Consider the following 14,717-nt stretch of genomic DNA (forward strand, 5'->3'; position numbering starts at 1 on the left):
CAGTGTCATATGCAACCAGACAGCAGAATTGCACCCAACTCGTCTATCCCCAAAATAGCACAGAGCCCGCCATTTAGTAGGGACACAATAATGCTGTTGAATGAATGAAAACGTGAATGAGTGGTTTGCCACGAGACACGTTATATGTTGTGATGAAAAGAGCTGAGCATCAGACCCGGTTCTAGCTTCACCACTAACTGACTGTATGGTCTTGGCCCACTCACTGGCCCTCTCTGGACTTCAGTGACCCCATTTATAAAATGAAGGGGATGAATTCAGTAGTCTCTAGCAGTCCATGTTAGCTCTAATTTTGCAGAGTTAAGGGAGAAGAAAGAGCACACTTTCTGCAGCCCACCATTTCCCTCCCCATAAAAAGCTGAAGCTATATTATGATCACATCTGAGAATAGTCAGGGAACATTCAGGTCTATAACCCCTGATTCAATCAGAAGCAGACAAGCAGCATTCTCAGATCTCAGATCTCAGATCTCGGATCCTCCAGCCTATGGAACAGAGACCCACTCATGTGTGCACAGTCTTTACAGTTTGCAAAGCACTTCTCCTCCTTCCTGTCATTTAAACCTCAACACAGCCTTATGAGGGAGACAGGACAGATGTCACCATCCCATTAACTGACTATAAAACTGAGGTCAGTGCCCTAGAAAGCATATGGAAAAAAGCAGAAGAGCTGCTATGTGAACCCAGAACCGACTTCTGACTCCTTTCATTTACACAGCTCACTTGTATGCAGGTAGTGAAGAAGAGATGAGCTCATTCAACCATAACCAGCTTTGGAGGGTCACAAGTTTACCACCTGGGTGGAAAACTGCCCAGAATTTAAAAGTCAAATTTGGGGCAGATGGGTACTATGCACCTTGGGAAGTCAGCTGTAGAGGGATGCAGGAGTCGAAGCCGGTGCCCAGGCATGGTATGCCATCTCCGTGCAGCAACTGGAAGGATGACCTCCACTCAATCTCTGAATACTTAGGTATCGAAATACTGAGATGCTCTATAGGTAAACAGCAACTGTCCAAACTCCTGCCCCCACCCATATCCATGCTCCCAGCTGTCCAGGTTGTCTCAACACTTCGTCTGGGATTCCTTGGGATTCCCAAGGTTCTATGACTGCAGGGTTAAAGCCTGAAACCCTGGAGGGGAGGGATGCTGTAATGCAGTCCTTCATTCTGATTTGCCTCTGTTCCAGTGCCTACATTCTGGTTGATTAATACCCCTGACTTGTTGGTTTGGGTTTTTTTCAACAGCTTTATTGACATATAATAGATACACAAAACACAGCACATATTTAATGCACACATTTTGGTGAGTTTGGTTATATGGATACGCTGGTGATACCATCATCCCAAAGTAACATACATATCCATCTCCTCCAAAAGAATTACTATACTCCTGTGTGTGTGTTAAGAATATGTAACACAATGTCCACAATAGCCAAACTATAGAAAGAACCCAGATGTCCATCAACAGATGATAGATAAAGAAGATGTGGAGTATATATACAATGGAATATTATGCAGCCATCAAAAACCACAAAATCTTGCTATTTGCAACAATGTGATTGGAACTGGAGGGTAGTATGCTAAGCGAAATAAGTCAATCAGAGAAAGATAATTATCATATGATCTCACCAATATGAGGAATTTGAGAGACAAGACAGAGGCTCATAGGGGAAGGCAGGGAAAATTGGGACAGGATAAGGCCAGAGAGGAAGACAAACCATCGGAGACTCTTAATCTCAGGAAACAAACTGAGGGTTACTGGAGTGGAGGGGGGTGGGAGGGATGGGGCGGATGGGTGATGGACAATGGGGAGGGTATATGCTATGGTGAGCACTGCGAATTGTATAAGACTGATAAATCACAGACCTATACTCCTGATGCAAATAACACATTATATGTTAATAAAAAAATAAATGTTTTCAGTCCTTGAGAAAAAAAAAATAATAAAATGGCACTAAGTTCAAGAAAAAAAAAGAACATGTAACATGTGGGTGCCTGGGTGGCTCAGTCATTAAGCATCTGCCTTTGGCTAAGGTCATGATCCCAGAATCCTGGGACTGAGCCCCATATCGGGCTCCCTGCTCCCTGCTCTCCCTCTCCCTCTGCTGCTCCCCATTTATGTGCTTACATGTGCACTCTCTTTCTTTCTGTCAAATAAATAAATAAAATTTCTTAAAAAAAAAAAAAGAACATTTAACATGAGATCTACCCTCTTAACACATTTTTAGTTCACAACACTGTATTGTTAAGTGTCCCACAGCAGGTTTCTATGATTTACTCACCTTGTATAACTGTAACTTTATACTCATTGAAAAACACTGTGGTTGTTAAATATGTTTAGTATTACTCCCTCTGGTTATAGAAGGGATAGGGAATCTCTTAGTGCTTCTCAATCATTTTGAGAGTGAGGATCCTTTTCTTAACAAGTACAAATTCCACAGTTCTTAAAACATACACACATACATGAATGGTAGATACACTTTTTTGTAAACGTTGAGGAACTTCATGTCCAAAAATATGGCCAAAACTTTAGTAACTTCTGTAAGTGGATCTGCATTTTATGTGTGCCATAGTTTTAATGCAAGACCTATGAATAACTTCATCAATAGAAAATGCCTAGTGCTTTTAGAGACTGGAACAGACTTTGTACTCTTCTCTTCTATGGGGTTCTAATGCGGCCAACCAGATCCTCCCCCTCAATGAGATAGCTGAAAAACTAAGGCTGGAGAGAAGACTGGACCTTCCAAACCCACTTACTGCTTGGAGCTAAAACTTGAAGTGGCATCACATCCAAGATTTATTGTATCTATGGGTGTTAGTCCAGGGTGGATGCTGACAGGGCAGAGGACATCTTGGGCTGGGCGACGGGTGACTTCCATTATGGGGCAAAAATCATTCATGGAGGTAGCCAAAGCAAAGACCTACAGTCTTCTTACTAAGTGAGGTCAACATCACGGAGGCCACTCGAGTCTATTAGGCTTAGGGAAGGTGGGAGGTTTTGCAACATGGCTCAAGCTCCACCAACACTTGGGCTACCACAACTAGAGATCTGAGTAATGAGAGGAGCTGCACTACTTACTGGCCATTAGAACTTTCTCAGAGAAATCCCATTGGCTCTGGAGGCAAAGGACACCAAGAGGCAGAGTTGGAAGTATCTTAACACAGAAATATACTAGGGTACTGTGATGTAAGAACACAGGCTCTGGCAAGAAAGAGGGAGCTCAAATCCATCTCAGGTAGATGGTCTTGGCCAAGTTTTACTTCACTTCTCAGATCTCAATTTCTCAATCTGTAAAATGGGACTGTTCTGAGGAATGATTAAATGAACTAACATATAGCTCCTATTCAAACCCCTATTACAGGTACCTTACTCAACAAACGTTCCATTTCCCAGACTCATCAGGAACAAACTCCTCCAACCTATAGAACTACAGCCTGACAATAGGTTTAAGAACAACTACTTTGAGCTGAACAATAATTCTTTTAAGTCCATTAATTCATTTTTCTTCTGTCCACTTTTCCAGCCCTTTGTTTTTTTACTTCTTCTCTCCAATTTTCCTCTAACACCCAGCTAAGCCGCACCCAGATTCCTGACCCAGAGAAACTGTGATATAATAAATGTTTGGTGTTTTAAGCCACTGATTTGGGGGGTAATTTGTTACATGACAATGAATACTATATTATTAATCCTGAGAAAAATGCAAATTAAAGCTACAATGAGATACTAGTACATAGTACACTCACTAAAAAGGGTACTTTTTTTTTTAAGATTTTATTTTTAAGTAATCTCTACATCTACCATGGGGCTCGAACTCACAACCCTGAGATCAAGAGTTTCATGCTCCACTGACTGAGCCAGACAGGCACCCCTAAAAAGGGTAAAATATTGAAAAACTGAACATATCAAATATTGGTGAGGAGGTAGAGCAACTGGAATTCTCATATACCGCTAGGAGAAATGAGTGAAATTACAACCACTTTGTGAAAAATTCTGGCAATTTCTTAAAAATCTAAACATATATCTACCATCTGACCTAGACATTCCTCTCTTAGATATTTACCCAAGAGAAATAAACACATAGGTCCACACGAAGACTTCTACACAACCATTCATAGCAGTTTTGTCTGTAATAGCCAAAAATGGAAACAGTCCAAATGTCCATCAACAAGTGAATAGAGAAACAATTGTGTGTATCCATATAATAGAATACTACTTAGCAAAAAAAAAAAAAAAAAATTAAAAAGGGAATTGACTATTGATATCACAACATGGACGAGAATCAAAATACCTATGCTGAGAGAAAGCCGCCAGACAAAAAGAATACAGTTGCTATTCCATTTAGATAAAATTCTATTAAATGCAAAATATAGTGCCCTAAGTAGATCAGTAATTGCCTACGAAGAGGCAGGGTGGAGCAGATAAACCAAGTGGTCCAAGGAAACTTTCAGGGATAATGGATATGTTAATTATCTTGATTGTAGTAAGTTGCAGAATGCCTTGGAGATAATTTGGTAGCACAATATTAAGAGCCATAAAAACACTCCTGGCCCCATAAATCTCACTCTTAGGAATTTGTTTTAAGGATATGTCAAAAGAAATAAAAAGCTCTTTGTACAAACACATTCATGGTATCACCTAAATCAAAGATCTTGAGAATTACCTAATTGCCAAGCGAGCATGATAGGGTTAAGTCAACACTAGAGCATTTAGCTCACAATTGTAGATGAAAAATGGAAAGTAAGGGGTAACATGCAGTTATGTTTGCAAAATAATGCAAATGCATTGTGGGTGAAGACTACAGAATTGTAGTACACTATGATTATACCTATGCAAACAGACATACAAGTGTAAGAACACAAAGAAGAAAAAAAACCAGAACATAGGAAAACCTAGTTGGTGATTGAGAGGTAATTGGCATGTGACTGGCTTTTTCTTCCTGTTTTGTCTCCTGTAATGTTACAATGTTTTCATAACACTTTTTAAAAATATCTCCTTTGTTGGTTTTGGCTCAGTCTCCCAACCTGGTGATTATTCTGAGTCTCGCATCTATCAACTTCCAGCAGCAGCACCTCGGTGGGGGGTCAGCCACAAGCTCAATCAGCTTGCCTTCTAGGTCTTCTAAATCGTGGACAAAACGCTGAACAGAACTAGTGTGTGATGTGAAGGACACATTCTTTTCTTCTCGGTGAAAGTCTTCCATTGCTGTTAGTCCATTTAGGTTATTTCAATACCATAAATGACAGAAACTCAGTTCCCAAGGGGGGAGGACTAGGAGGTGGTCGGCAAAGTGAACCTGGAAAAGGAGGCAGAGCTACTTACCTGAGCTTGGGTCACCTTATTCATTGGGTAAAGCCAATGCCGATCATCCCTGGCCAGAAAACTGGTCCCCCCAGCAATGATCACAGGCAGCTCCACAAACTACAAACAGGTAGTACTTGGCATCTATGAGAAAGTTAGAACGTTGGAAAAGGAAATAATAGAAGCCTGCGAGAGGTTTCACTACTGTTATTCCACTGACCCAGAGCCAAGTTTCAGCAGTCCATCTGGCCACCCCATCTGGGGCTAGTCTGGCCTGGCCAGAAGTCAGGAAAGACAGAAAGCCACATACACCAGCAGGAGGTGGGATCCTCTAAAAGGACCCCAGCACCAGCCTCTCATCTCTTTCCTACTCCTGGAGTATGTCCAAACACACCTCAGGAGGGCAAGCCCAGATCTAACCAGCCCCACAGCCCTTAGACTCCCACCCTATGGGTGGAGCACATGGACAGCTTCAGGACTAAAGACTGTGCCTCTGAATATACCCAGCCCAATGCTGAAGCCTTCCCCAGTCCTCCTGCCAAAAGGTTGGGCCAGATCTGCCTGGGCAGAAACCAAGTCTGCATGCAAACCCAAGGCCCTAAGTTTCACCTTCTCTCATGTCCTGCTTAGCACCTGGCAGAGGGGGGCCTCTTTCTGTAGCCACACTTATCCAGTGCTTTCAGATCCAGTGCTCTGCCTGCTCTCCTGGATATACCCCAAAGCCCAGTTGGGGACAGGCCTGAGATGCGCCTGTCGAAGATAGGTCGAAGGTCACACAGCTAGGAAGAGGCAGAGATAGGAATTGACCCTGGCCTGGGTAAATCTAACTAAATGGCTCTCATAGCAGGGCCACATTGTGCCTTGTGCCAGACCCTGTGCTGGTGACCTGGGTGCCCAGTTGCATGAAGTCCCGGTTCCTGCCACTAAGGAGCTCCCAGAGAAGAACAGAGACAGTCACATAACCAAATCATTACACCACAAAACATGTGACAAGTGCCAAAATCCAAACATGCTGGGGCAGGTTCAACGAGGGAGTGTTTCACTTACTCAGGCAGATAAGGGGGGACTTCCCAGAAGAGGAGACATTTGAGCTGAGGTGGGGAGAAGGGGCTGCTTCCCCAGGCTGAGGGCATGAACTTACACAAAGGAACTAGAGAAGACGTGGTGGGAGTACGCTGAAGCTGGGGGCAGTGAGACCCAGGAAGGGAAGAGGGGTGGGAAGGGGCTTCATTGTGCAGGGAGGGCCCTGACCTGCACTTGATCTTGCCTTGGATGAAGGGGAGCCACTGAGGGTCTTGAGCAGCCAAGTGGCCTGGTTGATGCAGAGACAGAGTGTCCTGCTGAGGACTGCCTGGAGCTTTAGATGTGTCCGGATGGCTGGCACCTGCTAACCCTGTGTCCCCTTTCCTCAGGCTAGGCTCAGCAGAGGGGAGGGAGCAGAGGGCTCTGAGAGGACTTGGCCCTGAAAGGCTAAAGATCAGGACTCCCACCAGCTGCAGTACCCTCCTGACCGGACATCCCTCCATCCCTTCTTGCCATTGTCACACCATCCTTTGCAGGGGAAGACATGAGGGGGCAGCCTGGCACTGGCTGAAGTGTGCAGGCCCCCTCACTTCCCACCAGTGGCTCTCCTTGGGAGCAACTCTGAAGAGACGCTCCCAGAAAGGGAGGACAGGTACATGCCTACTCACACGCAGAGGCAGAAAGATAGAAGGGGAGGGGCGCCTGGGTGGCTCAGTGGGTTAAGCCGCTGCCTTCGGCTCAGGTCATGATCTCAGAGTCCTGGGATCGAGCCCCGCATCGGGCTCTCTGCTCGGCAGGGAGCCTGCTTCCTCCTCTCTCTCTGCCTGCCTCTCTCCCTACTTGTGATCTCTCTGTCAAATAAATAAATAAAATCTTAAAAAAAAAAAAAAAAAAAAAAAAAAAGAAAGAAGGGGAGACCAGAGAGACACACACTCCCAGGCCTAGAGATATACAAGAGGCCCCAAAATGTCCTAAGGAAAGAGGCCAGAGGAGAGCTGGGACACCTGCACTTGCCCCCAGGGTACAAGTATCTTCCAGCTTCCCCAGACCACCCGCCCTTGCCCTGGGCTCTGAGCAACCAGTGGTGCTGGGTTAGTGAAGGGACGTGTCTGGGGAACCCGGCCAAGCTCTAATCACCCCTAGCCCCACGCTCAGCCTGCCGCCAGGGACCTGGAGACATCCTGATGGGCTCCCACACCGGGCTGCAGGGGACATCAAGGATCCCAGTCTCTGCTCTGGGCCTACCTTCGCCTGGAGAGGGGAGAACAGGTCACAGTCTCTTCCTGTGTGTGCCAGGGGGTTAAACTAGAATACAGGCTGGGGCATTTCCCCTTTGTGGGGAAAGGGGAGTAATCATCAGCCCTTTTGAGATTGTCTTGCAAACCAGGAACTCTACCTCGACATAAATATCCATGATTTTCCGTGCCAACTATGGGCTTCTCCGAGTCCCAACGCCTTGCAGAGAGCACGGAAAATCTAAGAAATGCGGATGCTGGACGATCCACAGAGGTCTGTGCCTGAGCCAGAATCTAAGTGACGTGCGCCTACCCGCCACACTGAGAAAACCCAGTTCCTGGCTCTCGTTGCCACCTCTGAACCGGGACATGGCTTTCCTAGGAGAAGCCACCATCACCACCAAGCTCCCGTCAGTCCGGTGGCCCGCTGGGTCTGAGCTTACCAGGATCGCGCTTTGCACTCCTCGGTCCCTACTTGGGAAAGCTCGCTGAGCTGAGCGCCCAAGAACAGGTGGCGGAGCTAACCTGGGCGGGTGTGAGGTCCAGACCCAAGCTCAGGCTCGGCTTTGTCCCAGACCCGCAGTGCGCGCAGGGCAAAGTCCGTGCCCTTGGCAGAAAAGGGGGGGGGTCCCCTTTTCGCAGCCCTTTACAGCTCCAGGATGCCCGAGGCAGCTCCGGAGCCCTCTGCTCCGGGGACTTGCAGGAAGGATTGGAAGAAGACTGCGGAGCAGGGATTGGGAGCAGAGAAAGACAAGAGGCGAGGAAGAGGTGCTTCCTCGCCAGGAGCCGGGAAGCTGGTGGAGTGCTAGCCCGGGGGACTGGCGGGGAGGGGGGGAGGTAGGAAGCAGAAGTCACCTCTCTCAGCCCTAGTTCCTTAAATCTGTCTCGGAGAGTGACCCTAATTCTGCGTTCAGAGCGTTTAAGTGAACCAATGGCAAGAGGGCTCAAAGCTGTGTGGCCCCCACCGAGCTCTGGGGGTCCCTGTGTCGTGCTACTCGAGGAAAAAGACCACACCCGAGGGGCCTCAAAATCTAAAACCTCTGCGCTAGGCTGCAGAAAACATTTTACTTTCAACCGCTACTTTGAGGTGTGTGTCTTATCTCCCCCCATGAGTGAGAATGACTTCACTTTGCCCCAGGAGCTTTTCGTTCCCCATGGTCCAAGATTTTCCCTGAAAGCAATTTAAAGGTGGAGAAAACAATCACGGCACAGTGATGCTCCATTCTTTTGACTCCCTGGAAGAGGGGGGACAGGTAGGGGATCCCCCACTTTACAGATGGGGAAACTGAGGCCTAAAAGAGAAGCAGATGGCTCAAGGTCTCTGGGCCAACATTGAGCTAGCTGTAGTCAGAGCTCTCACTCAGCAGCACTACAGCTATCCGTGGCTGGGCTGGGCTCACGGTGACATGGGACCCCCTTTACGGCAGTGTTCTGTCTGATGCTCTCTGAAGACATACAGCCTGCTGATCCTGATTGTCCCAGAGTAAACCAAACAGAGCTCACTGTGTTCCCTGCTGTCCCAAGATTCCTGGATCTGATTTGCAAGCATTGGGGCCTGGAGTTTCCACTGTCACTTGGTGAGGAGAGTGACCCAGGCCAGGCCAACAAGCACAACTGAGGCTCTGAGAGCTCCAGGAAAGGTTGAGAGGCTGCGAGCCCAGAAGGTAAGGACCCCAAGACCTGAGTTTCCCCTTCAGCCCAGAACCTCCCCTACAAGACTTCAAGCAAGTCCCTTTGGCAATCTGGGCCTAGTTTCCTTCCAACTTGTATTTCCAAGATTTCCTTAGGGAGAAGAGCTAGTTACCTTTGCATCTGCATGAAGGGCATCTGGTTCAAGGGCTAAGAAGGAATTTCCCATAACTCCACGGATCCTCTCCTTTGTATTTACAAAACTTCTAAGGGCACTTCAAAGCTGAGGGCACTTCTAAATTCAGGAAAGTAATTCCTGGAGAAGAGCCGCATGGTTTTCTACAGATCACCAGCATTCTTCCCTCCCCCTAAAAACTGAACATAAAATGGGTTTTTCCAAAGGTGTATGCTGGGGATACTCTGAGGGCTGGAAGCAGGTGCAAAGGAGACGGAAATCACCCAGCATCCGCCCACGTCTACACTAACCCATCCCTTCTAAACTAGGAGAATAACCTCCAAGGGGCTGGAACACACTCTGTGGCTTTCAAATGGTTCTCAGTGGCATGTGCTACCCTCCACAAATGTTAAGGAACACTGTACCAGAGAAGAGGGAGGACTTGACCAGACAAAAGCAAAGAAACGCCCTGGCATCTTGAGGGATCTGTTAGCAGAGTTTTGATCCAAACGGTTAACTGTCCCAGTTCGTTCATCAAATCATTTACTTCGAATTTTGCATCGTGGATTTACAGACTCTTCAAAGTACAGAATTTTGAAATGTCTTACGAGAATAAAACATCTGTGGAATAGAATCTTTAGGATCCTTCTTTGTTCATGAAAATCTTGACCTTAGGAAGTAATAATCTCAGGATGCTAACGCTTGATCTGATGCACAGGTGTAGCTCTGTAGCAGCAAAGTCTGAGAAAAAGGAATCGGAACTCTAGAAGAATGGCTTCACAGATACAAAACATTGAGGATCAAGAAATTCCGAGACATGAGGCTTCTAGTCATAATCATTGGAGCTTAAAAGTAAAGAATCATAAAGACCAATCATTAAAGCATACAGTCATGACTATTATAGGAATTATCAGAATTAGAGTCTTCAAGTTACAGAATAGTGGAGCCAGTACTGACATCTTGTAATTCTTTGGATCCAGTACTAACATTCTGGAATTAAGGAAGAAGAGAGAAGTGCATTTATGCATTTATCTTCTAATCAGATGTTTCTAGAAAGGAATTCAAATTAAGTAATATATATCTCAGAGCTGTGAAAATATCTAAGAACTAAGGAAGCCACAGTTCCCGGTAGTGACATCATATTTTCAGACATAAAATCTTAGTTCCAAGCATCTCAAAATACAAGGAATTCGCTTTTACATTTTGAGCAGAAACTTAAAGTCATAGGAATATAATTACAGTTAAAGAATTTAGACTTCTGGCCATGGACACTTAAGAGTTACAGAATCGTATTATTTGATTTATGAAAACTTGTTGCGATAGTGATCCAAACTTAAAAATTTGGAAATCTGAATCTTGGAATTTTGGAAATACACGGAGCCACAAAATCGAGCGCTGAAAGATTGCTATGACGTAATCTGGCTAAAATAAATTTTTTTAAACTTTTTTTTTCCTTTTGCAAAAACGTAACAGGGTGAAATCTGGATTTTTGCTTTTTCGTTACTTTGGAAGAAGGAAACAGAGTTTTGCTGAACCAGTGAAAAAGCCCATCTCCAGTCATTCAAGCACCCATCCGCTGAGGAAGGTCTTCATGCAAACCATGCAACTGCTTCCAAACCCGGGTCGGCGGAGCGAGGATCTGAGTTCTCTGCCTCTTTCTACCGGAGGCAATTGCCTCAATGCTCCGCCGGGCGGAACCTACACCGGGCTCGCAGCCACCAAGGACGCGATTAAAATCCCTGAAGGCCCTGCGGTCCGCGCTCTTGAGACTCGCTCCGTCTCGCCCTACACACGCAGCCCTGCAGAAAGCTGCACCCGGACTAGAACCTCTGGGATGGGCGCCAAGACCCGGATTCCTAAAGGCAGAAAGGACTCCGAGGTCCGCATCTGCCCTCCCGCCCCCAATTCACGGAGCAGAAAATTGAGGCCCTGCTTCAGAGAAAGGACCCGCCCAAGGTCTACCCGCGCAAGACCACCAAGCGAACGCAGGCTAGCAGGGCGGCCGCCGCAGGGCGTCTCGAGTGAGGCCGGAGGTCCCACCTTGGGGGATGGCCGGAAACGAACTCAGAAACCGGACACCCGGGAAGCAAATGGATCCCCCCTGTGCCCGCCCCTTCCCCTGGAGACGCGCGCTCCTGGAGCACCCACACCTCAAGCCCCCTCCTCTCGCAGCCCTTGCGCCCCTCTTCGGGAAGGGGCTGCTCCGCTTCCCCCGGGGTTCTGGGAGCCACTTGGAGCCCTCCCTGGCCTGGGCGAACTGGAGGAGGAGGTTACCACGACAGCACAGAAGCCTAGCCTTCATCCTCTACAAGCCGTGCGCCACTTTCCTCCGAATTGAGGGGACCCAGGTCACCCAAAGACAGGTGATGGGGAGGGAGCTTTCCCTAAAAATTGGCAACGGAAGGTCTCTCGAGGTGCAAACACTCCGTGCAGTCCAGGAACCTGGGACCCAAATAGAGAAAGTGGCTGCCTCGGGCACAGATCGGGCGGGCGAAGCGCCTCTTAACACAGCCGAAGGTGTGAGGCTCCGTTAAGCGGCAAAGGTGAGGCTGGGGCAAGTCACCTCCCCGATCGGGCCTAGGAATCCTCGTCTGAAAGATGAGGGACAGGATGGGCAATGGGCAAGGCAGTTTTGGGGTTTGAAAATCACCCCTGAAATACCTTAAGCGCCAGCCGACTGGAAGGTCTTCTTCCTTCCCCATTCTCTGCTCCACAAGAACCAAGCACCCCCTCGGCCATTCCTCACCTCTCCCGACAAAAAAAAAAAAAAAAAAAAAGTGAAGCGAGCCGGGAGCCGGTCCTTTTCACCTGCGGGTCCCAGCCTGCTGCAGAGGTTAGTGAAGTCCGGGAGCGCTGAGTTCCCGCGCCAAGGTCTCCTGAGACAGTCCCTGGCCTCTCCAGGCCTCAGTCTCCCCGTCGGCGCGCAGGGGAGGCCAGCCCCAGCGAGCTCCGAGTGCCCTCCCCGCTCTGACGTTGTGGGGCTCCCGCCGCGCCTCCACAGCTGCTCCCACCTGCAAAGGTGCACCCGGGCCCAGGGGGCGGGCAGTCGGGGGGCGGGCGGGCACCGGGCGCCGCCCCGACCTTCCTGGCGCCTTTAAGGAGGAGAAGCCGGCGGAGGGAGGAGCCGGTCCGGGTGTGTGTAGGGGAGCGCCTCGCCTGCAGTTTCCGCGGCCGGAGGCCAACGGTGAAGAGAGGAACAGTCGCCGGCCTACCCGCCTGGCCCGCACCAGTGCTCATCTTGCCTCCTTGCCCTCCGCAGGCTGGGCCACAGAGGCGTCGCCTAGGCAGACGCCACCGGAGTGCCCCACGCCTGTCTCAACTGCCCTCGCTTCAGGCCTTCGGGCCCGGAGCCTCCTCTGGGCGCACGACTTCGAAGGTTAGCCTCAGATCAGCGGGAAGCACAGAGCAGCTGCAGGCGCCCCAGCCCCAGGACCGCTTCCGGACCCCTTGACCATCGGGCACCAGCGCGCAAAGGGCCCTTCAGCCCGCGATCGGGGCCTAGGCCCGGTCCCAACACCGCTGCCGGCGCCCGGCCTCGAGCTCCAGAACACGAGCAGAGCCGTCGGTGGGCGGGACACTCCTGAGCCTCTGTCTGCACCGAGCCAGCCCGGACACCGCGGGCACCGAGCCTCCCGGTCACCCCTGCTGCGGAAGCGGTGCGCTGGGTGCCAGCCCACGAGGCCTCCCAGCGCTCTCCGCAGTGGGGCCCAGTGCCCGCTCCCTTGGCCCTGCAGCCCAGCCTCTCGGCTTCCCAAATCCGCCCCCGCCCCTCGACAGCAGCGGGCGGCGGGGACACCCCGGGACGCGGGACGGCTGCGCCATGACGGCAGAGAGCCGGCCGCCGCCGCCGCAGACGGAGGCGCTGGCGGCCGTGAAGGAGGAGCGCGGTGAGCCTGGGACCGGGGTCCCGGCGGAGGCGGCGGGTCGCGGCGCGGGCGGGCGTCGGCGGAAGCGCCCCCTGCAGCGCGGAAAGCCGCCCTACAGCTACATCGCGCTCATTGCCATGGCCATCGCGCACGCGCCGGAGCGTCGCCTCACGCTGGGCGGCATCTACAAGTTCATCACCGAGCGTTTCCCCTTCTACCGCGACAACCCCAAAAAGTGGCAGAACAGCATCCGCCACAACCTGACGCTCAACGACTGTTTCCTCAAGATCCCGCGCGAGGCCGGCCGTCCAGGCAAGGGCAACTACTGGGCGCTCGACCCCAACGCCGAGGACATGTTCGAGAGCGGCAGCTTCCTGCGCCGCCGCAAGCGTTTCAAGCGCTCGGACCTCTCCACTTACCCAGCCTACATGCACGACGCGGCCGCCGCCGCCGCCGCAGCCGCCGCCGCCGCTGCCGCCGCCATATTCCCGGGCGCGGTGCCCGCTGCCCGCGCGCCTTACCCGGGCGCCGTCTACGCAGGCTATGCCCCGCCGTCGCTCGGCGCGCCGCCCCCAGTCTATTACCCCGCTGCGTCGCCAGGTCCGTGCCGCGTCTTCGGCCTGGTGCCTGAGCGGCCGCTTAGTCCTGAACTGGGCCCCGCGCCGTCGGGGCCCGCGGGCTCCTGCGCCTTTGCCTCGGCCGGCGCTTCCGCCGCCTCCACCGGCTACCAGCCTGCGGGCTGCGCTGGGGCCCGACCTGCCAATCCCTCCGCCTATGCGGCCGCCTACGCGGGCCCGGATGGCGCCTACCCGCAAGGGGCTGGCAGTGCCCTTTTCGCCGCGGCTGGCCGGTTGGCTGGGCCCGCCTCGCCCTCCGCGGGTGGCAGCGGTGGTGGCGTCGAAACCGCCGTGGACTTCTATGGGCGCACATCGCCCGGCCAGTTCGGAGCGCTGGCGCCCTGCTATAATCCTGGTGGGCAGCTCGGAGCGAGCAGTGGAGGCGCCTACCATGCTCGCCATGCGACTGCCTATCCCGGCGGTGTGGATCGATATGTGTCCGCCATGTGAGCCCAGCATACAGTCGGAAATTCCCAGATACCTCGGCTGTCCACACGAACTAAGTATCCCCAAGACCTGAGAACAGAACTGGAGAGAGGGTTGAGCGCCGCGTAGAAGGAACCGGTGCACTACACACACACACACCCGGTTCGCGTTTGAAATGGGAGGAGGTGGGGAGGGGCCGCGGTGGCCCACGGACTGGGACAAAGGACCCTCGATAAGGCAAAGTTCCAAAGGACATGTCGTTCTGACATTCTACTGGGGAGAGTCTTTGGCGATAATGGGGGCGCAGCGCAATGCCTACGCCAGACCCTAGGATCCACATTGTGGGGAATCACGTCTTCACTCTTCCCTATATTGCAAGAAACTCGGGCCTTTTTACACGATTCTGCCTCTTGTGCCTTTGATTAAGTTAC

At 51.0% G+C, this 14,717-nt stretch overlaps 1 protein-coding gene across 1 annotated transcript; it reads left to right on the forward strand.

The window, feature by feature from the left end:
• Window positions 1-13,197: 13,197 nt before the first annotated feature.
• On the forward strand, window positions 13,198-14,310 carry LOC111145536 (forkhead box E1). Its single transcript, XM_022500448.1, has one exon. The coding sequence runs from the start codon at window positions 13,198-13,200 to the stop codon at window positions 14,308-14,310; it is 1,113 nt and encodes a 370-aa protein (XP_022356156.1).
• Window positions 14,311-14,717: the final 407 nt, after the last annotated feature.

The sequence above is a fragment of the Enhydra lutris genome, unplaced genomic scaffold (assembly GCF_002288905.1).
Source record: "Enhydra lutris kenyoni isolate GAN:26980312 unplaced genomic scaffold, ASM228890v2 scaffoldscaffold13, whole genome shotgun sequence".
Classification (NCBI taxonomy): domain Eukaryota; kingdom Metazoa; phylum Chordata; class Mammalia; order Carnivora; family Mustelidae; genus Enhydra; species Enhydra lutris.